General features: G+C 37.8%; 1 protein-coding gene across 1 annotated transcript in view; it reads left to right on the top strand.

The window, feature by feature from the left end:
- Window positions 1–23,166, top strand: part of WWC3 (WWC family member 3) — a 99,603-nt gene that overhangs the window by 25,132 nt on the left and 51,305 nt on the right. The window contains exons 2-4 of the mRNA XM_048329050.1: window positions 12,935–13,044; window positions 17,750–17,953; window positions 21,022–21,098. Of these exons, the coding sequence (XP_048185007.1) occupies window positions 12,935–13,044; window positions 17,750–17,953; window positions 21,022–21,098 (391 nt within the window). The remainder of the gene's footprint in view (window positions 1–12,934; window positions 13,045–17,749; window positions 17,954–21,021; window positions 21,099–23,166) is intronic.

Consider the following 23,166-nt stretch of genomic DNA (forward strand, 5'->3'; position numbering starts at 1 on the left):
AGTCTAACTGGAAGCTTAAGTATAATACATTGTACAACTACTGGCAGCCAAAGAAGTAATAGCATCAAACTTCATAAGTTCAACCTCTTAAAAATTTCAGATGAACATAAATCTGTAAAACTGATTTTGGGTTATATTACTAAATTACTAATATTAATTGGGGAATATACTGTATTAATTTGCAAGGTCAGCATCAAGGAAGACTGTAGGAAGCAAGTGTATTTGGGGAATGATAATAATAGTAGGATAATTGCATATTGGGAAAACAGGGGCTGGGCTAAGTTTTCCTAAAAGCTTGAAAATTGCTGTCTGACAAGGGTGTTAACCTGGAGTGTGGAAGAACTTCTAAGAGTTTAAGTGCACGTTTTAGAGAATCTTCTCCACAACACCTATATTAACATTAGATGTATGTAGGTAACATGAATTTCTGTTTGTGACTGGTAGATTGAGAATGTTGAGAATCAAAAGTTTAGAAATCATATAAACTAACATGTCATAAAATCTAAATAATTTGACAGCTATATCTGTAATTTTAAAGGCAGAGAGTGAGCTGTGGAGAAGGAAAAGTAGCAAGGCTGGAAATCATTGGAGAATCATTGCTTTTTACCTTAGGCAGTTATTTGGCTTAAAGAAATTATTTTACTTTGCAGGGAGGTTGGTCCTCCATTGGTATAAAAGCAGCAAAGATTTTAGGGAGATGAAATTTCTTCTGTTAGCTCTCCTGATAAGTTTGGAAAATAAGATGCATTTTAAGCACAGTTTTCTTTAATGGATTTATTTTTAGACCACTTTTAATACCTTATAGGTAGTCATTAACTGTTTTTGTAATACCACTTAAAATATGGAGCTTTGAAATAAATGGGTAGATTGAGGATGCTGATGTATACAATAGTCACTAATGCCTTGTCCATCACCACGTCTAGGCAGCTGAAACATGCATCCATTTATGCTTGACTAAGGATCTGTTACTCCTGGAAGAGAGGAAAAGCCTTAAATAATGAGGTGACTGCTGTAGATCAGTGCTTGCAAGAAAGGACTCTGAAACCAAAAGCATCAAAGATCCTGTCAGCATACTTCCATTTCAGTTGCTTAGTGCTAAGTCAAGCTTAGTAACTGTTCAGGCAAGTGATTGAAACGGTGCCTTTGGATGCAGTGTGCGTCACATTAGTTGCACTCTTTCACCCTCACATGAAGTATTGCTTTATTAATGTAGTTCAGAAATTTAAGAAGAGGAGCAGTCTGGAAAGCCTTCCTTACAGATCTGCAGTGCAGTTTGGGCAGGGGGCTGCTGGAGTGCAGTGTAACGTCCTCTCTGGTTGCAGGTTTTCCTCCATGCCCATGGGCACCCACTCCACTGAGAGGGCTTTGGAGCCAGAGCTGTGGCCTTTTACAAGGCAAAATTTCTCTGTTTTACAGGTGAAGTCCGTGCATGACAGCTTAGTAGCATGTTAGAAGACATTACATAGAAATGGTACAAAAGAGTCCATAAAATTTCCAGGAATGTGATAATTGAACATGTTTGAGAAATGCCATATGTGGTACTTTTAGGAAAAATGCAGGATGAGTATAAACACGTTTTCAAGTGTGTTGGAAGAAGAAGAGAAGAAAAGCTCTTTTGAAAGATTAAATGAGAAACTCTTGTCTTGAATTTCTAATATTAGCTGGCATTGTAGACTTTTCTGGGTGTGAGGCCTTTGTTTACTGTTTTACCTCACAATTTGTTTTGAATAGGATGTATGTGAAGTCATGGTATGCGTATTCTTTTGGCACTTATCTACACATCACTTTGTTCCAAGACTTGAAAAGAATGGTCTCTTGAATATGTATTTTTTCAACTCTTTTTTTTATACTCAGTCCAGTTGCATTTACTTTTTCCTCCCATTGTTTGTCAGTTTCTGCTTAATTTCTCTAGAAATGGTTTCTGGTAACTTTTAACATGTGTTCTCTTTTTTATTAATATAATTGAATAATACTTATTGGTGAAAATAGTTTCATGAAAATAATTTCAGTAAAATTTAATTGAATGTACTCCAAATATAGTAAGTTTTTGGAGGATTGGGGCTTAAAATATTTTAAAACATCAGATGAGCTAAATTTTCACTGATGATAGTGCTAGGCTTGTTTGTGCATATAGGCATGACAGATGTCTGTCTCTGGTGTCATTAAACTTCCAATTTATATGTAGGGGAACGTTAGCTATAGCCTTTTCTAAAACACTGTTTCTCTTAGAGTACAGAAACAAAAAATCCCTTTAGCTGTTGTTTGTTGGCATGTTTTCTAGAATGATGGACCTTCTTAGTGTATGAGAGGGATTTTCACAGAATCGTGGAATATGCTGAGTTGGAAGGGACCCACAAGGATCATAGACTCCAGCTCTTGGCCTTGCACAGAACCATCCCTAAGAGTCACACCATGTGCCCAAGTGCATTGTCCAAATGCTTCTTGAACTCTGTCAGGCTTTGTGCTGTGACCACTTCCCTGAGGAGCCTGTTCCAGCGCCCAAACCCTCTAGGTGAAGAACCTTTTCCTAATATCCAACCTAAACCTCCCCTGATACAACTTCAGGCCATTCCCTTGGGCCCCGTCACTGATCATCACAAAGAAGAGATCAATGCCTGCCCCTCCTCTTCCCCTCATGATGAAGCTGTAGACTGCAATGAGGCCTCCCCTCTGTCTCCTCTGCTCCAGGCTGAACAGAACAAGTGCCCTCAGCTGCTTCTCATATGGCTTCCTCCAGGCCCTTCACCATCTATGTTGCCCTCCTTTAGATTCTCGCTAATGTCTTTCTTACATTGCAGTGTCCAAAAGTGCCCCCAGCACTCGAGGTGAGGCTGCCCCAGTGCAGAGCAGAGCAGGACAATCCCCTCCCTTGTCTGGCTGGTGCTGCTGTGCCTGATGCCCCCCAGCGCACGCTTGGCCCTCCTGGCTGCCAGGGCACTGCTCACTCATGTTCAACTTTCCATTGACCAGGACCCCCAGGTCCCTTTCCGGGCACTGCTTTCCAACCTCTCATTCCCCAGTCTGTACATCCAGGGTTGCCCCATCCTAGGTGCAGAATCTGGCACTTTCCCTTGTTGAACTTCATGCAGTTGGTGATTGCCCATCTCTCCTAATTTGTCGAGGTCTCTCTGCAGGGCCTCCCTGTCTTTGAGGGAGTCAGCAGCTCCTCCCAGTTTTGTATTGTCTGCGAACTTGCTTGTATGCCTTCCAGTCCTACATCCATTGGGATGTAGTTCCATATATATTTCAAGATGCTAATGTTAACCTTTATGCATCTTCAGCTACTTGCCTTCTAGTCAGCCCAAAGACTACCAGTTAATGTCAGATTCTCTGTTTTGCTGAGATGTGTCTAAAGTGGTTTAAAGTGTTTCACAGTGCTTTCTTTATTGAAGAATGTCTAAGTTAAGCTCCAGTCATTTGTCATTTGCATGGTATTTAGACTAATCAATAAATTGTGTAGACAAATCACTTGCGTGTGTGTATGTGTGTACATATATGTATATGCGCACACACACATATATATTTAGTTATTTCCAATCTGGATAATTGGTAAAGAAGAATGATAAATTTAAGGGAGGGGAATACCTTCAGTGGTGAAGAGATAACCAGTACAAACCTACAGAAACTTGAATTACCATTGTAATGTTACCATTTGGCTGTTAGAAAGTTGTAGAAAAATCTCTGCTATAATGTTCGGGATAGTCACATAGACTTCAAAATTTTGAAGAAAAGTTTAGTCTAGCAAGGTCAGGCTTAAAGGTAACAAGATAGTTAAGGCTGGCATAATCTTTCTGGGTGTAGGACATCTGAGGTTAGCAAGAGAATGTAGTAGATGGGCAGACACTTCCGAAGAACTTTACACTTTTGCGTCTCTGCTGCTCTAGTGAGCAGTGATAGCCAACACATTTTAATAAACTGGAAGTGAAAGAGGCAATGTAATAGTGAGGATGTTCTAATCTTTTTTGATATGAACTTCAAGTGATCATGCAAGAGTCCTCAGGAAGTATTCGACTGCGTCATAGTGTCTTGCAGCTTTTAAGACCATTTTACTTTTTACTGAGATGTAAAGCTTCTTTTTGTGCCTCCTTTTCTAACACATGGAGCTTCACGGACTTGAATTTGGAGTTTTATGTCCCATTTTTGTTCCTCCTTGTCTGCTGGGGACTGTTTTCCTGTCTGCTGTGTTTTTTCCCTGCTCTGAATTCCTCCCATGATTCTCGTTCATGTGCAAAATGCTTATGACAAAGAACTTGCTGGTAAGATCTTGCCAGATGCACTTTTTCACCCTTGCTTGGGTGACTTCCATTAGGAAAGTGCAGGTGTTTCCTCCTCATCTGATAGTTGCGTACAGAAGTTGTGACCAGCAATCAGAGGTGAACAATTTTTTGTGTATAGGCATACACTTACACACAAGCACATATACACTCCTCTGTGTAAGGGTGAAGCACTTACCGCCTCTCCCACTGACTCTTCTACAGTGCTTTAGTTAACTGGTGGGCAGGATCGTGGTCAAATAAGCTAGCCGGAAATTTATATTCTTAAACCAGAGGAGTCTTTGCAAAACTGAGGTTACAACTTGTTGCTGCCTGCTCCGAGGTTGCCCTTCCCCCTCCCTGGTCAAACAAGCCAGGATTTGCCTCTGCCATGTGCTCTGAACTCCTTTGTTCCAAGCGCGGGCAAAACCAAATGTAACTCAGACTCTTCAGCAGTGTCTGATTGGCCGCTCACCCCGGGTCCGCCCCCAGTCCTCCCCTTTCCCCTTCTCCGAATAAAAGAAGGGCCCAAGAGGGGGCTTGTCCTTTTTGGCTTGCATCCCTTCTGTGAACATCTGCCTCTGTCTTTGAAAGCTTCTAATTGCAGGAATTGGCAACCAAAGGCTATGTTTCTCCCTCTTTGCTTCTACTGGTGGTATCAGCTTTGCAGCTACCATTTGCTGCTTTCAGAGCTGCTGAAATGGTGGTTTGCCCGTGCTACCTCTCTAGGCTTCCTGTGGCTTTCTAAAGCATTGAACTACGAGCTAGCCGGTAAAAAGCTGTGAGTATTTTCCACAACTGTCAAGCACAGTTCTGTTGTTAGACAGAACTGAACATAGAAATGGGTTTTAGTATATTCTGAGGATGTAGAAATCTGGCAGCTGGATGACTTGCTTGCATCCAGTAGAAGGTTGCAGAGTTGTAGTTCGCAGGATGGAAGAAATAAATGGATAACTACATGCATGGCCTCTACTAACTAGGACCTTGATTATCAATCGTATGAAGTTGGAAAATGCTTCTATGAATGGATGTTGGTTAAAAGTTATAAATGTTGATTCAGAATCAGTGAAACTATAGAGCACTGCGTACTTGCTCACTCTAAAGCTGTCCTGTGTCTGGACACGTGTAGTGTCATGTTAGGCTTCTTACACAAGTGGAAGAATTCAGCTTGCTTCTCAAATTTTGAAATTCTCTGTTAAATTTTCTTTATTGTTTAGTTTAGGCTTTTGATTCTTATTCATTTGGTTTTAGGTATTCTTTTTTGGAGTCTCACACATTACGGAAGTCCTTGAGAAGATCTTGTAAATATTTAGAGACTTTTGAGTCGCATTGGCAATAGAAAAGTTGTAAATATTTTGCATGTTACTCTTTCTAGCAAAGAGCATATTCAATACGAAGGTGCAATTTGAAATCAGTTTTGGAATCAGTTTGAAGGTGCAATTTGAAATGAGAAACTGTAGTTTCCAAATTCCTTCTCCTTAACTGTCTTACCTGCCACATATCCCTGCTGTTTTCCGCTTACAGTTTATTCCCAGCTGCCGTATATAATTTTGTCTATTTTCTGCTCTAGATATCGAGTCATCCGCCATCCAGTCTTCTTTTCTTCAGCCAGTCCCTCCAGCAATTGTCTTTGCCCCACTGCTTGTCTTAGGTTTTAGCTGGTGGCTTTGTACAGTTGCTGGTCACTTTGGGCTATCTATGCATACACAAACTAAATAAATTTTAAAGCATTCATGGACAGTCCCACTTAACCCCTCTGCCCATTTTTTTACTGTTTATCCTCTGTAAAAAAACACAGTAAGTTGCAGAAATAAAGATAGTTCTCTTAAAAGCACTGATTTTTAACTTGGCTGTGATTTTTGAGGCAGGCATTTTCATGAAATTTCATGTGTACATGAAATGTGGGTATATTTTCAGCAAGAATTTCCCATAATATTTGTGTTCTGAATTTGGATACGGATCATAGCTGCTGGTAAGAAATGGGTAGCTGCTGGAAGACTTGGCTGCTTGTGTGGAACTGTTTCAACAGTTCTTGAGCAGCCAGACAAGTTATGCGAGAGCTACAATTGGACATAGGATTTTATGTTTCAACATACTAAGCCAGTATTTTTCAGCTGTTTTGGTTTTGGGGATTATGATAAACGGTAAAAACAAAAGTATGTTATTTGCCTATTGTTGCTTGTTAGTAAATGTTTATTGTTTCTAGAACAGTGAAAGGTAAGAGGGTGTCCTTGGGTACATTTCTTAGAGATGTTTATAGACCATGTAGACTGCTATTACTTCTTGTAAGTCAACAAATAGGTTTTCTCTTAGCTGTGTAGCTTTACATATATTTTGCATCACAAAATCTAACTGTTCAGTGTTTAAATTAAAAATATGGTCTGATAGTGATCACACATTTTCCTCACACTTCAAGATGTTGATTTATTACTGTACAAATGGCTGGCTAATGCCATCCTGTGCCTTCTGTTCTGCTCATTGATGTATGCTGTGTTGGCTTGTGTTACTGTAAATTGAAGCAAACACACTGATCAGAGAGTATTAGCACTGTCTTCAGTTTATTTGCTGTTGAGAAAAAAAGAGAAAATAACGAAATATAATAATAATAACAACATAAAAGATGCAAATACAGTGTGATCTTAAAAAGACTGAATTTCAAGTGACCTTTAGAAGAGTTGGTGCTGTTATTTCCTTGCTGTAGGGTGCAATTTTTTTTTCCAAGGGAAATGTATCCCAGCAATGACTCTGAACACTTTTTAAGATCTTTGTCCTGAGCACAGAATTTCATTTGTGTAAGTTTCAGTCTGGCCATCTGTATTGTGGATTTACTTTAATGAAGAATCGAGTAGATGTTCAGTAAGTCATTCAGAGTCTGAGGTTAAATTACGTAGTAAAATGAAGATATATAATTTGGATTAAGAAAAAGGTTAAAAAAACCTTGTATCTTGAAAAGATACGTATAGTTTGGTGAACTTTGTTGTACTTTTGACTAAGCGGTTGGTATGTAATTTGCCAAACTTTATTTCAAAATCCAGTTCACTTTTATGACTTGGCTGCTTGCAGAGAGCTGAGTGGATGGAGGACAGATGAGGAGGAAAACCATGGTGTACTCCAGAGTGCTGTAACTGGGGATCTGGAGTACATGGTGGCATTCTGTGAACAGAACGGCCCGTGACTGACTGGCATGTGCTGCCCTGGAGTGAGGCTGCATGGGTCTGCCTGTTTCTGCCCTGAGGAGGAAGCTCTTTCCTTCAGCAGCTGGGCAGAGTGTGCCTGCCGTGTCGCTGCCCTGCTCGGGGGTAGTGGCTGTTGGGGAGGGCAGCCTGCTCAGAGTCATGGCACAGCTGGGTGGCTACACACCCCTCTGTGTCTCACAGAGACAGTCTTGCTGCCCAGGCCAGAGCTGTGTGGCGAAAGATGTCAAAGAAATGCCTCCTGGACTGCAGTGTGACTTTTAAAAACAATATAGTAACAATCCTCCCATTCTCCCCCTGGTGTAAGCAGCTCTTCTTACCAGTGTTGTGAAACAACAAAAAAATGATCTTCCCTTCCTTCTCAATTTCTTGGTTTGGTTTGTTTGGGTGTGTTTTGTTGGGGCTTTTTTTTTGGTTTTTTTTTTTCCTCTACTCTGTGCAGTTGGAAGGAATAAGAGCCATGGTACAAGAAAAGAGGGTTAATTGAGCTTTATAACAAAGTCTGTAACTTAAATTCATGTTTTAAAGGAGCTAAGAAAAAACACTGAAAGCTTTAAAGTGTGTGTCTGATTTCTCATTTTGCCTTTTCTCTTTATTTCCTTGTGACACTTCAGTAATATACTTGGCATAATACTTTCCTTGGATAAACTATTGTAGATTTACCAGATTGCTAAGTCTTTTCTAGTTATTCTATTACTAATTTTTAAATTGCATGGTGTTCTTTAGATCTCTAATGTGAATTTTTGCAGTTTCCTAATAAATTAGTAACACAGTTTCTGTATCCACATTTGTCAGGCAGAACTATCTATCCCCTTAGATGACAATTCAGACTGAGATCATGTTTGAGGAAATTTTTCTCCTAGTTGTCTGTGGAGGTGTATCAAATTTTATTAGATATTTTTTGCTGCCATTGGACCTGACCAAAATCAGGAACAAAATTAAAAGCACTGTTGATAGCTTCTATTCTTGCATCCTTCTCTCTGTCTCCTACAGACAGTGACTTTTGTTCAGAACTTGGTGGTTCTTTTTTATAATTAGCCCTCATGGTTAGTGCTTTCCTCTTAATCCAGGCCCACTTTGAAAGGTGGGGTACCCTGTGTGTAATTTAGGTGTCTAGGCATTGTTTAAAGGAGGGCACCTAGTTTACAACAGTGTTTCTACTTTGGAACACCTTTTCGATTTCCTGTTCAAGATCTTGGAAAAACAGGCTCTGTTTGTCTTTATTTAGTTCCTCCCAGGGGAAGTTTTACTCAATTAGACCTAGGGATTTCAAGCAGCCAGGGCCCTCTAATGTGGCATCAGGGCCGGGAAGACTGAGGATCTTATCCAATATTTTCCAAAGCCTTGTGTTTTTAGTGATCTGCTTTTGGTTTTGAAGGTGTATGACAATGAAGCTGCCCTACTCTATCCGTCAGACTGTGCTTTGGAGATGTGAAGTACAACTCTTTTTTGGACCCAGAAGCATTTCTTCTATTGTTTAAAGGTTGAGGGTTTCTGTGGGTTTTTTTTTTGGGGGGGCGGGGGGGGGTGGAAGGGGAGGGTTTAAATTAGATGCTGTTAACAATGTTTCTAAAGCTGAAAGCCCTTTTGAAATAATTTATCTAAAATGGAATGTATTGTCTTTTAATGGTTTGTCTTCTTCCCATCCAGTCCCTGCCATGAACTAATGCATTCAAGAAATACTTGTTTTGCTGCTGCGTATTCAGAAGGCTGTACTAATGTGTTCTGGAATCCTTCTTTGTATCATAGTGGTTAAAGATATGAAATAAGTATGCAAGGAGGAGAAAAAACTTAATCACTTGTTTGGTTTTATTTTACAGTTTAATTTCCGTATTCTAACTGCTTAGCTTGGTAATTAATGCAGAGAAAATGTGAATAAAACTTGGGTTTTCAGATGTGGTGTTCGATTGTGTGCAGTTACCAGACTTCTGTTTCTTCTTAATGAAAACATAAAATTTGGGCAGAGTTAGAAGTTACAGATCTGAGGTGCATGACATTGCTCAAAGATTTTTCTCTTGGCTTGATAAGACTGGATTTGGATTATGGAAGCTTTCTTATGTGATTCTGTATTTGCTTCTGGAGGGTTTCAGAGTCACAAAAGATTGGGTGCCTAAGGACTGAAGAGCATCATTACTTTTGGAAAGTATAAAGTCAGTTAATCTGAAGTTAAGGTTGGTTTTTCGATCTGTGCAGAATTTGCCCCCATGGAGAATTGTTACTTGTACCGGGCCTTGTAGGTCCAGTGGCCGCAAAGAATTAATGCTGTAAACTGGTCCCAGAGGATTTTCATCTTCAGCTGAAAGTTCAGAACCTTCTTGTTAGAGTCTGCCAGTTGTGTTGGGGGAAACAGAAGGTGATCTTGGGTGAATTTATTATTGTTTACTACTGCGATCACAGATAAATGCCCTAGTTTGTCTTTACTGTGAATAGCACAGTTTGGGACAGCCCTGGTTTTTGTTTAATTAAAGATGGCCGCATTTTTGTTGTGTCTTTGTCTTGATAATGCTTTGGAAAGTTTTTTTGTCTTTATTTCAATACTTTGAAATGTTCTAACAGATGTACCTTGTACAATTCTTTGTAAACAAGTAGAAAAGATCTGTTCTATTTTATAGAACTTAAGCTAATTAGAAACAAACCCAGAAGGTAAGCAGTGTTTCCAGAAGATACTTAATTTCAGCAGTTAACTGCTGTAATTTGTGGCTGACCTCCAGTGTAGATATCTGCATATGTTCCATTTTGTCTTTGTTACTCTGAAAAACCCTAACAGTTTCCTTAACTGCCAAGAAAGTAATCTTGTCCTCAGAGTTGTGCTGGTTAAACCAGAAGGTTATTTTTTCAGTTCACTTAGTCAAAGCAGTGCAAAACACAGGCAGAAACTTCCAATTCTTAGTTTTGTGTCTTTGGCTGAAGGTCCAACTACATAGGTATAATAAATGTGACTGAATTGAGAGTCAATGTGACATTATGCTTTGAAGGGAATCCAATTTGGAGCAACTTTGATTGTAGTTTAAAATGAGCAACATCAACTTAATAATGGTCTAAATATCTGGTAGACGGCTTTTTATGTGTTGGGATTTTTTTGCTACAAGTTTTCCCTCAAAACCATTAATTAAACTGTTCACACATGCTTTTACAACACTGTAATGAAAACTGGTTAGACCAGATGCGTTGGTTTTCTTGTCTCCCTTTTCCAAAAACTGAACATCCTGCAGGTCTGAGTCCTGGCGGGATCACAGAGAGCATTGAATTAAAGTTTTTGTAGTGTGAAAGGTTAGAGTATCATGTGCAGGTTTTATTTATGAATAAAGGGTGAGGGTATGTTTGTGTAACAGGCAAGCAAGTCTCATAACTCATTCCAAAGAAAATCTTGTCTATAGTGTGGTAATTTAGGAACTGATGTCTAGACTACTTTGAGAAATTGTAAACATGATGTCTTCAGAACAAGACCATGGGAGTTTAAGAAAAAACACCACACGTTGTATGTTTAATATTTGACTGAATTCCAGGGAGATCAGGAGTAGTTTGGCAATATCTGGTCTGCCTGACTGCTAGATGAATTAGTGAGAGTGCATATGTCAGTTACTAGTAACATCTTTCTTGAATACAGCATCTTTAGATTTGCACGATTACATGATGTAAACTACGTATTTGTCAGTAATGGAAAATCTTTAAATAGTGGTGCACAAGTTTACATACATCTTCATCTTATTAAATTGTTTGTAAGTGTTGGAGAATCCACCAAATAGGATCAAGCTATTATTTGACCTGAATAGCTTGATCTTTCTACTGTTGTGCAGAGCTGTTGAAACATTACATTGAAACTAGTAAGGATATTTTTTTTTTATTCTACTACAGTTCATTTTGAACACTAATCTCAAGAATACTAAAATAGTTTCAGGAGGAAGGTAAATGCGGGTTTTCTGTTGGCTGTGTGCAAAGTTTTTTGCTGTTGGGGGTTGAATGGTGCAAGGATATTTTTTTTTTTTATTCTACTACAGTTCATTTTGAACACTAATCTCAAGAATACTAAAATAGTTTCAGGAGGCAGGTAAATGTGGTTTTTCTGTTTGCCGTGTGCAAAGTTTTTTGCTGTTTGTTGGGGGTTGAATGGTGTGCTTACTGCACCATTGGACTAGCTAGAATGTAGCTGTAGTAGTATTTCCATGATTTGAAGTCTTTACCATTGGATTGTCTGCTTGGTTTTATTTTGGGGTGGGAAAGGACTTCCAAGTTCAAAGACAGACATACTTTAGTTCAGACAAAGTTACTGTTTTATACAGGTGTTATCAGATGAAGTGAATTATGAATCCTAATGATCTCTCCATTCCTTAGTGTATTTGTAAGCATAGTCCAAATCTGGTGTCAGAAAACCTTAATTGGGTATTATAACATACAAACGGAATTTAAACAAACAATATTATGCTATAGATTATGCTCAATTTAAGTCAGTCCCTAAATTACAGTATATATTTTATGTTTGCAAAGTTGTCATTGTTCTAGGTATTATAAATGCTGCAACAAATATGTGAGGAAGGTATTGTGTCTATATCCCATGTATAATTGAAATTACTTTATTAGTAGCTTTTCAGTAATTTAATTTTGTGACAGCTTTTAGAGGAAAACGTTATCCTAGGGGTTAAGTAAAGATTAAAATGAATATTCGGGTAATAGACATAATTAGACTGAGCGTAAGGGCTTTTATATTTATATAATTTATTCTTTCTAGTTTTTTATATACCTTGCTGTTCTAGAGCAGTGTTGGTTTAGAGTCTTTCTGTATAATATGGAACCCAGTCCTTTCAATGTTCCTGTCAACACTGACATGGCTGTTTCAGTTTTCTATTACCCACTGATCTATCTTTGCATAGCAAGAGTTGTGATATGTTAAGCTGCTAGATAGTAATGCTGTTACTTATTAATTACTATTTCTGCTCTAATTGCTTCAGAATTTTTCAGAGACATTTGTTTGTCTCTCTTCTTTTTGAGGGAGAGGAAGTAATTTGGATATGTCTAGACCAAGAGAGTATCATTAATATTTGGAAATGTATAATTGAAAAGAGGAAGTCTGTTACATAGTGCTGTCTTGAATTCTAAGTTATTTTTTTAAAGACAAGCAATTTGTCACCCAAAATAAGTTAAAACCTATGAAGCTTCTAGTAGTTTCAGCAGTGGTGTACACCAGCTTCACATTTGTGTTCTTTGCAGTATGGGAGAAGAACTGGCAGGACTGCATGCCATTATAATTAAATTGTTATACATAGAAACTAGAGGGGAGAAGCTTGTCTTACCTGCTTGGGGAGTATCTGTCAGCATATTTAAATGAAAATTTATTTTGAAACTGTATGTTTGTAATTATCAGCACATTCCTAAGTAGTGTAACTAGTTTTTGATCAGCTGGCAAAGGTATCTTCAAAATATGTAATAACATTCATTGCATTGTAAACTCTGCACCTTTTGTATTTATTTGTGTTGTTTTTATTTTTACAGGATTACAAAGCCATTGACGTTTGCTGACTGTGTTGGTGATGAGCTTCCTTTAGGATGGGAAACAGTTTACGATCAACAGATTGGAGTTTATTATATGGACCACATAAATCGTGAGTAGATGTATGCTTGTTTTGAGGAAGCTGGGGTTAACTCTAGGCATTAGCTTTGCTTCCAATACCATTGATAACACCTCATGCTACAGTGAGAAAATGTATGCAAGTAATTTCTCGCAGAATATGCTTCCTTATCTTTCATATGGGGGCATAATTGTAAAACATTCAATTTGTAAAGAATTTTACAACCTATGATTGAGTTATAGTGTATACAAATATTTTGGTTTGCTTGGTCATACTGTGAAGTATTAGTAATTTTGTTTCTGCTTTTTGTCATATGTCAGAAATATTTTTGTTTTACACTCTTATATTTCCTATTTTTCCAGTCATGCATAGTTCACTCTTCTTTATTGAAAACCATAGTGCATTCTGAGAGAAATGTGCTGATTTTTAATCAGAAGCATTATGAAATACAGTACTTTCATTCTTGCTTAAGCAGTGCATGTTTTATGCTTTAATACAGTACAAAATGCTGTCAAAAAGACAACAGATATCCCTTTTGGAAACTAATTTTGAATGCTTTCTCTTTTGGACTATTGCTGAGCTTTGTATCATCACTGTGGCACATTTGCCAGTTCTACTTTTAAAAAAATGTCTTATCTTTATAGCTTTGTACTGCTGCTGCTATTACTGTTGTGCTGTCATTAAGCCTCTTATCGCCATTGAGTGAATGCTTTCAGTATTGTGGGAATTGGCAGTTGGTGGGGGCTAAGAAAAGAAGAAAGTAGTTATATGGGCTATCACAGCAATGGTAAATAGTATAATCTGAAAAACCAACCTCAATACTATCTACTTGAAATCTAGTCAATTAAAAAATGAAAGTGTAGAAATAATTTTGGGCTTCCAGCTGTCACTGGAATTACTTGTGTGTTGTGGTTTCACAATTACTTGCTTTAAAAAACCCAAACAACAGAATAATAAATGTTCCCATGGTATTGTTTGACCTACACAGGTACTTATTTGTTGTGAAATGTAACAAAGATCATTAACTAAATGATAAACTTTAAACAGCTTTTAATACATTAATCACAATGATAGACAAAATATTCAAAGGCAGTAAGTACAGACCGTTAGGTAATTCTTACAATAACTCTGTTTAAAAAAAGTATTAGTTTAAGGATTGCTGTCATGGTAACTTCAGTAATGTTGAAATTTAATAAAAAGTGAGGATTACATTGGAGTACAGTAATGGAGTGCACTTGCACCAAAGTATGTGTGTGAATGCATATATTTAAAAAAAAAAAAAAAAAGAAGATATTGCCAACTCTTTTAAAATTTTTTTTTTAAATTTGCAGGTGGTTTTAAGAGTCCCTACAGAAAAGGAGTAGAACATGAGCTCCTACTGCAGTGCTGTGACTTAAAAAAGCTACTGATAGGCCTCTGTGATAGGAATAGCAACCACCATCACACGCAAAAAAAAAAAGGCTCCCTTTGCTTTTTGAATTGTGTTATTAGCAGCTTTACCACAGACTTCAAGTTTGAACTTACAGAAGGGATATTAATCATTGTAGGCATGTCAGATCTGGCTTGCGTTTTTTTCTGTGCAATTGAGAGCAAAAATTATACAAGAGAGTTTTTGCAAAGAGCAGTTGAGTTCCCAAATGATCAGTAGGTAGACAGAAAGAAAAGATGAATATTGATAGGTCTGGAAAAGTAAAGCTAATCATATTAGATATGAAATAAAGTTAATGTATGAACAGAGGGATAGGAAGCTTCATGGGGACAGTGCTGAACTGAATAAAAGGAATCATTCAGCAATTAACAAGGTTGCAAAATTAGTCTCTTTCATGATAACTAATTACTTGCAGCCCACAGATATTATCCTAAATGGTAATTCAACCATCACAGTAAAATGGGTTTGTCACCCTTAGGCTAATACAGTGCTTTCAAATACCAGCAAGATTTATAGTAAGAGGGAAGACAGAGTTGATGATATAGCTGGATAATTATTATTTAAAAATTAGTAGGATACTTGATCCAGTTTTTAAACTGTGGACAACAAAGGTACCAATCAAGACTGCATTAACTTCCTTTGTAGAAGTGAGAACTAATGAGTAGACAATCATGTGCATTGTGAAATGGTGTCAGGCAAGTGGCAGAGATGGTGTAGGAGCTGAAGAAATGTTTTTCTGAAATGAGTATGTCTAAACCACTTGGAATGGCAGCTTCAGGAGAAAACATTTGGACTGCCTTTTGTGGCTGACTGGGTTAAATCCTTTATGCAACAGAGAAGTTCTGTGTTAATTGACAAAACAGTTAGAAGTGCTTCGGTGTCAAGAAATACTGCGAGAAAATGCAAGGGATAATTCAAAGAGAGTATTTCTATGCTTACGCTTACCAGGGACCTCTCATGCTTTGTGCACTCTCTCAAGCTTTTTGCCCTTGCACCTTCTAAAAGAAAACAGCAATACATCTGATTTTTTTTCTAAGTCTTTTGCTATGTTTGTTTACCCAGGAAGCAAGAAAAAGATTTCTAGGCAATAGCTTTCCATTTATATAAAAAAAAAAAAAACAAACCAGGAACAGAAGAATCTTCTGTAAATCTCAATGGTGCTTCCAACCCTGATCTCCATCTTGTTCTGTAAATTCAGTACTTTGTTGACACCCTTACTAAGCTGCTCTTGGCTGTTGTCCAACCATTGCTTAAAAACCTTGGTGGTTGCCAGCCACAGAATTCCTTTCCCTCCTCCTCAGAGTCTTGGGAGCCTTTGAAGTCTCCTCTAAGCAGTTGGGCATTCCCCAGTGAGGGAATAATATATTCTCTGCATTTGTCTGGGACTGTTCTTGAGTTACTATAGTGTTTTTTTAATTGGTTGTACAGAAATGAAGGAAGTTAATTTTATCATACAATGTAGCTTTAGTCTTGTTATGTGGCAAACTTGTTTAGGAATCCAGGGGAAAGATCCATAAACCTGAAAAAATGTAACTACTGCACGAAAGAAATTTTCTACCTCAGACGAGTGCTGCTGGCATTTCAGGAGGCTTGTGAAATTCTAATTCTGTCACAGATGCAGGCCCTGAAGTATAGGACTTCAGAAGCTTAATGTGTAATAGAACGTAACATCTTAGCCTGGGCTGTTTATTGAGATTAGGACTGATAATTTCCCATTCAAAGAGAAAAACTGGATCCTAGTAAGCCTATCTGTTTTATAAATATTTACTTCATAGTATTTATTATTTATATTTATTTCATAGTTTCTTTTGGGGATTTGCAGCTTTAGGAATATTAAAATTTGCACAGATTTTAGGGGTACTTATGGACAGATGAGGTAGCAGTGGAAATTGAAATGCCCTCAGTGAAGGGTGGTCAGTAGTCAGAACTCTGTTTCCTTCTGCTTGCCCTCCATGTAGAGGAGGATTTATGGCAACTCAGCAAGCCAAAGCACATCCTGTCCTTGGCTGAGGAGATAGTTTGGGTTCATGGGAGCCAGAAGGGAATCAAAGGGGTCTCTGGGAAGCGGGGAGAAATTGCAGAACTGTTGGCACTATCTTTATGCTGTTTCAATGTTAGGAGTTGCAGAGAGAGAAAAGGTACAGCTGTTAAGAGAAAAAGTTATTTAGGAACCTAATCTGCAAATCTGTTGGAAGCACTGCTCTTTGATGAGCTTTCTGTTTTTTGTTTATATACTTTTCAGATGGCTCTCAAATGGTAGAGCTGCTAGCATGACCTTGACACTATTAGAGTTCTTAATCTGTTGGGTTCAATCTTCTACAGTTTTGTATTTCATCACTGGCACCAATATACTGAATTACGTACTCAGGATTAATGCAAAACATAACTGTCTTTCATCTCTTGTGAGAACCCAAGTTTGGAAAAATTGCTAGGTGCTTACCTCCTGACTGTGCTGCAGGTTTTGCCACTCCTTTGAACACTGACCTTGTGTCTGTAGCAGCTTCTTACTGGTAGTGCTTTGATCATCAGAAATTAACACTACACTTAAACACAAGGCTTTACATGGACATCCTCAAATAAAACATACTTGTTGACTCACAAAACCCCCCCAAATGAACCAATAATATTTGAGGATTTTAAGGTGTGTCATCCTTAAATGCCTTTGCAACTGCAAAGAGATTGTTTTGCAGTAATAACTCTAAAAATCAATAGATATGGGAAACTTGGTTTTGGTTTGTGTTTAAATAAAAACTGTTCTGAACCCTGGCAAGGAAAAACATCAGACCACTGTTTCTTAAGACAAAAAAAAGAGAAGTGATTTAAATGCTTTATGGATTTGAGACAAAGATGCTGACTGCTCTGTTGAATTGCCTTATTCTTCTTAACTATGCAGCGGTAGCCTCATACAACTTGCCATACAACTTGCGAAGTTGTATGTAGTATCTTAAGGTAGTTCCAGCTATCTATGGACTCATGGGTTAAGCATTGAGATATCTTTCACATTTCCTTGTGGTTCTGGGTTTTTAGGTAGTTCTTGGAATTTTCATGTTGGCTGCGAGGGAAGGTTAGAGCCAAAATACTGTTTTCTTTGGGTTTGCACTTCTTTGTAAAGAAAAGACTAACATTTAAATGCCTTTTGTATTTGAAAAGGCTTTTCCTGTTCTTTCACTCTGCATCCTTCCTTCTTCTCATCCTAGCTGTAGTGTCAGGTGTGCTGGTTGAGAATGAATATTAACAAAAATAATTTGGACTCAGTAGCACAAAATGTCATATAATTTTATCTTAATGCTTTTACTTTTTTCTCCTTAGAGCTCACACAAATTGAGGACCCAAGGGAACAATGGAGAAGGGAGCAAGAACGCATGCTAAAGGAATATTTAATAGTTGCCCAGGAGGCACTCAATGCCAAGAAGGAGATTTACCAAATAAAGCAGCAGCGTTTTGAACTAGCCCAAGAAGAATATCAACAATTGCACAAAATGTGTGAGGATGACAGCCGTTCCTATGCCAGCTGTGAGTTTACTATCTTTTCTTGATTTTACCCACCTGCCCTCACAAGATGTGGTGTAAGAAATAGTGTGAAGTATTTCCATCACCTGATGAGTGAAGGTCCTGACTACAGCAGTGAGGTGCTATCTGTTGACTTTGCAGTTCAGTATCTTCCATTTCCTGTTAGGTTTATTACAACTGAGATTTAACATTTAATAGGGATAAATGTTAACATTAAAAAGGGATGTAACATTAAGCAGGCATATATCCCAGCTAGCATTTCTACCCATCTTGGAGCCAGCTGTAGTGATGCTTCTTCCAAGGCAACAAAGGGCTGAATGTTGCTGGATCAGCCACCTACCTACTCTCCTAAACTAAGAGATTATTTTCCACTTAACATGGTAGGGAGCCATCACCTTCGGGGAAACCTTCTGTGGATCCATAGTCTGTTTAGTTAATTCATAATGAGTTAAGGACAAGCTGTTGTGTTCAAGAGTACCTCTGACCATGAGCTAGGAAACTGTATTTCATTAGTTCATCTCCTCCTTGAGTGCCAGCCAGTGATCCTGATGTTGGTGATACAGAGCTTTGATTTCCTGCTCTTTTCATTCTTCAGATGTCTCTGGTAGCTTGGAGTAGATAATACACTTTTCCTGAATTCTGAAGATGTTGCTCCACTGTCATGGCTGTTGGTTGGTGCAGTAAGAAAAGGTGTCTTTGTCAAAGAATCATCCAGTCTAGTTAGAGAAGTGTATCAAATGGATATACTCAACAGCCATGTGGAAATGTAGTGGAGTTTTACTGTGCTGATGGCTTTTCAATGGCTGTAGAGTCATTGTTTTAACTGCAGGTTTGCTGTTAAATGCCAAGGTTTTAATAAGAATGAGAAGCTCTGCTCTAGCCTTTTCTGCAAATGTTTGAGAAACCTGACTGTGGAAGGGGGCTTAGAGCAGGTGTCTGGATAGAAGTGTTTAGCTACTGATTCAGTGGTATTTATTAATCCAGGGTAATTCATACATATCCCAAAATCCTGAATAAAAGTTGTTTTCTAGAGCTGAGGTGTCCCAGATGGTTTGGACCAAGTATTCTGTAACTGTTGAACTGGGATTCTCATGTTTTTGTTTAGTGTATATATATGTATTCTGTGATTCAGTTTGTGACATAACCGAACAGTTGTGACTAGTCTTATTTCCCCCTCTTACATTCAAGTTTCTGAAGAAGTAGCAAGATATTTTCCTATTAGGAAAGCACTTTTTTAAAAGAAACTGTTGTTTAAAGTGTGTTTAACTTCTAATAAAGACTTGGAATAGAGTAAAAGATAGTGTCATCAGTATTTTTTGAGATTGTAAAATCTAAATAGACATTTATTACAATACTGTTCCAGGAGCTTGGGCTTTTTGTTCTTTTAAAATTTGTAATAGTTCTGTGGGATATTTTGTTGAATTATTTCATGTGATACATAAAGAAAGTTTCTTGAAGATGAAAATATACTAGCAAAATATAATCTTTTACATATTTTTTAAGCTCTTAGAAAAACACGTTGTTTGAAACAGCAACAAAATATGACTGAAAATGACAAAATTGTAGGTTATCTGTAATGAAAGCAAATGCTAAGTCAATTTACTTATGTTTCTCAATCTTCTGATGGTTTGGGGTCTTGTAGGTATATCTGGAGTTAATAATGACAATCTGTAAGAGCAATTAAATAAAACCACTTACTTATTTTGAGGTGGAAAAATATTTTCATTTTCTACAGATGTGTTAATATGTTTTATATTGTTTTAAAGTCATATGCATCTGTTTTGAGAAAATGGGATGGGCTGATCAGTCAGTTTTTTTTTTTTTTAAACATCCCTTTGGGAATTAATCATGTTGTCAACTCAAGATTACCCAAAGCTTCTTCTCCACTTGTTTTTCTTAATTTGACACCTCCACTCCACTGTGGGATGCTTGCTTCTTCTTTTATTGTACAGAAATATTAGACTTCTAATTCAAGTGCAATTACATGACCAAAGTTGGATGCTTTTATTGCGAATATCTTTGCCTCCACCACCACTTGTTTGAAGTTGTTGCATTAAAAGAAGTAAAACTTCACTGAGTGTTTTCCTCCACTTTGCTTGTGGGTGCTGCCATTGACTCAGTGTCGTGTGCTTACGAGTGGGAGGTGGTGTGAGCTCAGTGGTTGTGGGTTGGCAGGGAGGTGCCTGTGCAGCAGTTTTGTGACTCAGTTGTGGTCAGCACTGTTTTTACAAAAAAAAAAATCCATAGAAAATCCTGGATTTAGAGAATTAGTCTAGGCATGACTACTCATTTTGGCAAGTTTCTGCACGCTTGATATCACCTTGGCATTGCAGTATTCTTTCAAGAGTTGAAAGACTCAGTGCAGCCCCAGACACGGATATGGGTTTCAGTGCAGCAGCCTTCAGCTTTGCAAAAGGATGGAAGGTCTGACAGCACAACCCCATCCATTCACATACCAGGCATTTTTCAGAGTGGCTCACTCTGTAAATCATGGTTGCTCTTGCCCAGTCTATCCTCTAGGACCTTTACTTCATCTGTGTAGGCTTTAGCTTGTAATGGCACAGCTTGAAATCATTGCCTGCCTGTAGATACCCTGTGTTAAGAGCTCACTTGCCAGGGCTGATTTGTAAGTCAGTTCCCTACACTGTTGCTTTAAGAGGCAACTTCTCTCCCTAGCTGATATAGTTTTGTTCTGACAATAATTTTTTTTTAACTTTAGTTTCTATCATACTGTTAATTCAGCGTACCTAGGAAACAACTAGCAACTAGTTAATATTACATTAATTGCTTGCATCAGTAGATGCTGCCATCCTATCATAGAAGCTAGTTGCTTTTAGGAAATATGCGGTGCTGCTAATATGCAATTTTTGGTGGTGTTCAGGACACAAAAAAAAAGTTTCAGGTGGGCCGAATGGAAATCTTCAGTTGTACTTCAGCACAGAGGATTATTTTAGACTCTGGTGACTTGTAGGAAAGAACTAATACAGCGGTTTATTAAATAGTGCCACATCTTAACAATTGTGTTAAAGAAGGGGGGGAAAAAAGTAAAATACTGTTTTCCATTTGTTTAGCATTCTCTGGATTTTCAGCTAATACCAAGTATGACCCATATCAGATTAAAGCAGAAATAGCCAGCCGTCGTGACAGAGTGAGTAATCTTTTTTCATTTTGTAAAAATATGAATTAGCATGGGGAAGGGAGGGAGGGTCTGTTTTACTTTAGCATTTACACTGAATGTTGCATTCGTTTATAGAAATACAGTATTAAAAAGTGGTTTTTTATTCTAACCTGTTGCTGTATTAGAACGGCTCTATATTAACTGCATTTCGGTGACTTGTGAAGTGATGCTTTTTCCATGTTACAAGTGCAAACATTTTTGTCACAAATGTTGGAGGCAAGCTCAGCCAGGCTTTCAGAAATTGCTTTCTCTCTACGAACTGCCACATGTAGTAATTGCTCTGCAGCCAGATTCTTTCAGTTCTGAAACTGAAAGAATCTGAAATTTTCAGATTCTTTCCACTGTCTTCATACTATTTACCCACTTTCAGTGAGGTTCCGCTGAACTGTAAATTTAGCCACTTATTTGGAAATCTCTTCACAATTCAGTAGACCTATTCACCAAATAGAATTTTTCAGCTGATTGGCCAGAGTTCCTTTATGAGGAGAGGGAAGTTCAAGTATTCTGACAATGATAGGCAGTTCTGTAACAAAAATGTTCCATATTTATATATTTTTAAAAAAACTGGACTAATGGTTTTGATACTATTTTTGTTGAAGCAAGAATAGTTGACTTCTTGAATTTCTCACACAATGCTTTAGCACAGAGAAGTCTGCATGTTGTTTTCAAGCAAATTGATTATAAGCAATTATAAAAAGCAGTTTATAATATGACACTCTAGAGCTGGTTAAAAAACTGTACATTTCTTTTTCTTAATGGATAAAATGGGATTTAGCATTCTAGGCACTCAGCTCACAAAATAAATAAAAAATACTTATCCTTGCAGGATAGTGTTCAGTTTTTGTTGTAGTGACCACTTTTCACATGAGTGCCTCTGAAAATAAATCCTGTTTACCACCCTTCAAAGGCATTTATTCTATCTGTATATATTTATTACATGCTGACTAGTGTTTGCCTGATTTACATACTCTAAATGTCAGCATATTCTGAATAAGAAAATAAGCCTTATTTATTTAAATAATATTTAAAGAAAATAAACGAGGATTTCACTTATGACTATTTTCCTCTCTTCCTCCATCTTAAAACAAAATGACCTACTACATGCGTAGGATAATATGTTCAAGTGACTGTGTGCATAGGCATTGAATTGTTTCAGGAAATAGAGTGAAATAGGCACTATAAAGTTTCTGTGTACATGATATTAGTGATGCATTTTTTCATTTTACTTTTGGTGAGTGTTAAAGTTCCACCACATTAAAGGAGCTGGTGAGGGTATAGGAGTGTTTAGGAGCTGGTGCCATGAATTTTGAGGAAATGGAGAGAGCCGTGCAGGATGGTGGGACTCTTGACAGTCCTGGTTTGCGTCTTGGTACTGCTGCAAAGCTCCTTGCTCTTGGAATAGAACTGAAGAAAAATTAATTTTTTTATTCTCTTTTTTAAAAATTTGTTTTGTAATGATTTTGTCATTTATTGATGTACATTTGAAAATCAAGAGCACTCTGTGTAAATTCTAGAAAATATTCTCAGTTTGGTAGCTTAAGAAGAGAGAGCTTTTTTCTTCCATCCCTGCCCCTCTTTGGGCTCTCAGTTCAGTCTTAGCCTCACTACCACACACTGAAACACCCCTATTACCCCCCGTTTATCTGCAGTCCCTTGCATTCTCCTCCTCTGTTGCCTTCAGTTATCTGTCAGCTTTGGAGGGGAAGAAGCTCTCTTTTCAGATCATTCTTGGCTCTTCCATGGTCTGCACAACCTATTCAGGTAACTGTTTCCATAAAACCACAAAAATAGGGTTTTGGAGATATCTTTGCTGTGTCACTTTCGATTTACGCTCACTAGTTTGGTCCAGGTAATTGACAAGGGGATTGAGAAGGCAGGTTAATATGAAAATAACTGTAGAAAGCCAGGCTACCATTTCTGGGAGAGAGGCCAGTTCTGCTGCCAGTAATTTTGTTTTCCTGGATTGAAAAATTAACAGCATTGAATGTTCTGTCTTTTTTAAAGTTGACTAAAGAATTGAAGACAATTGAGAGGTGTC

Source organism: Corvus hawaiiensis, chromosome 2 (genome assembly GCF_020740725.1).
Source record: "Corvus hawaiiensis isolate bCorHaw1 chromosome 2, bCorHaw1.pri.cur, whole genome shotgun sequence".
In the NCBI taxonomy this organism is placed as follows: Eukaryota; Metazoa; Chordata; class Aves; order Passeriformes; family Corvidae; genus Corvus; species Corvus hawaiiensis.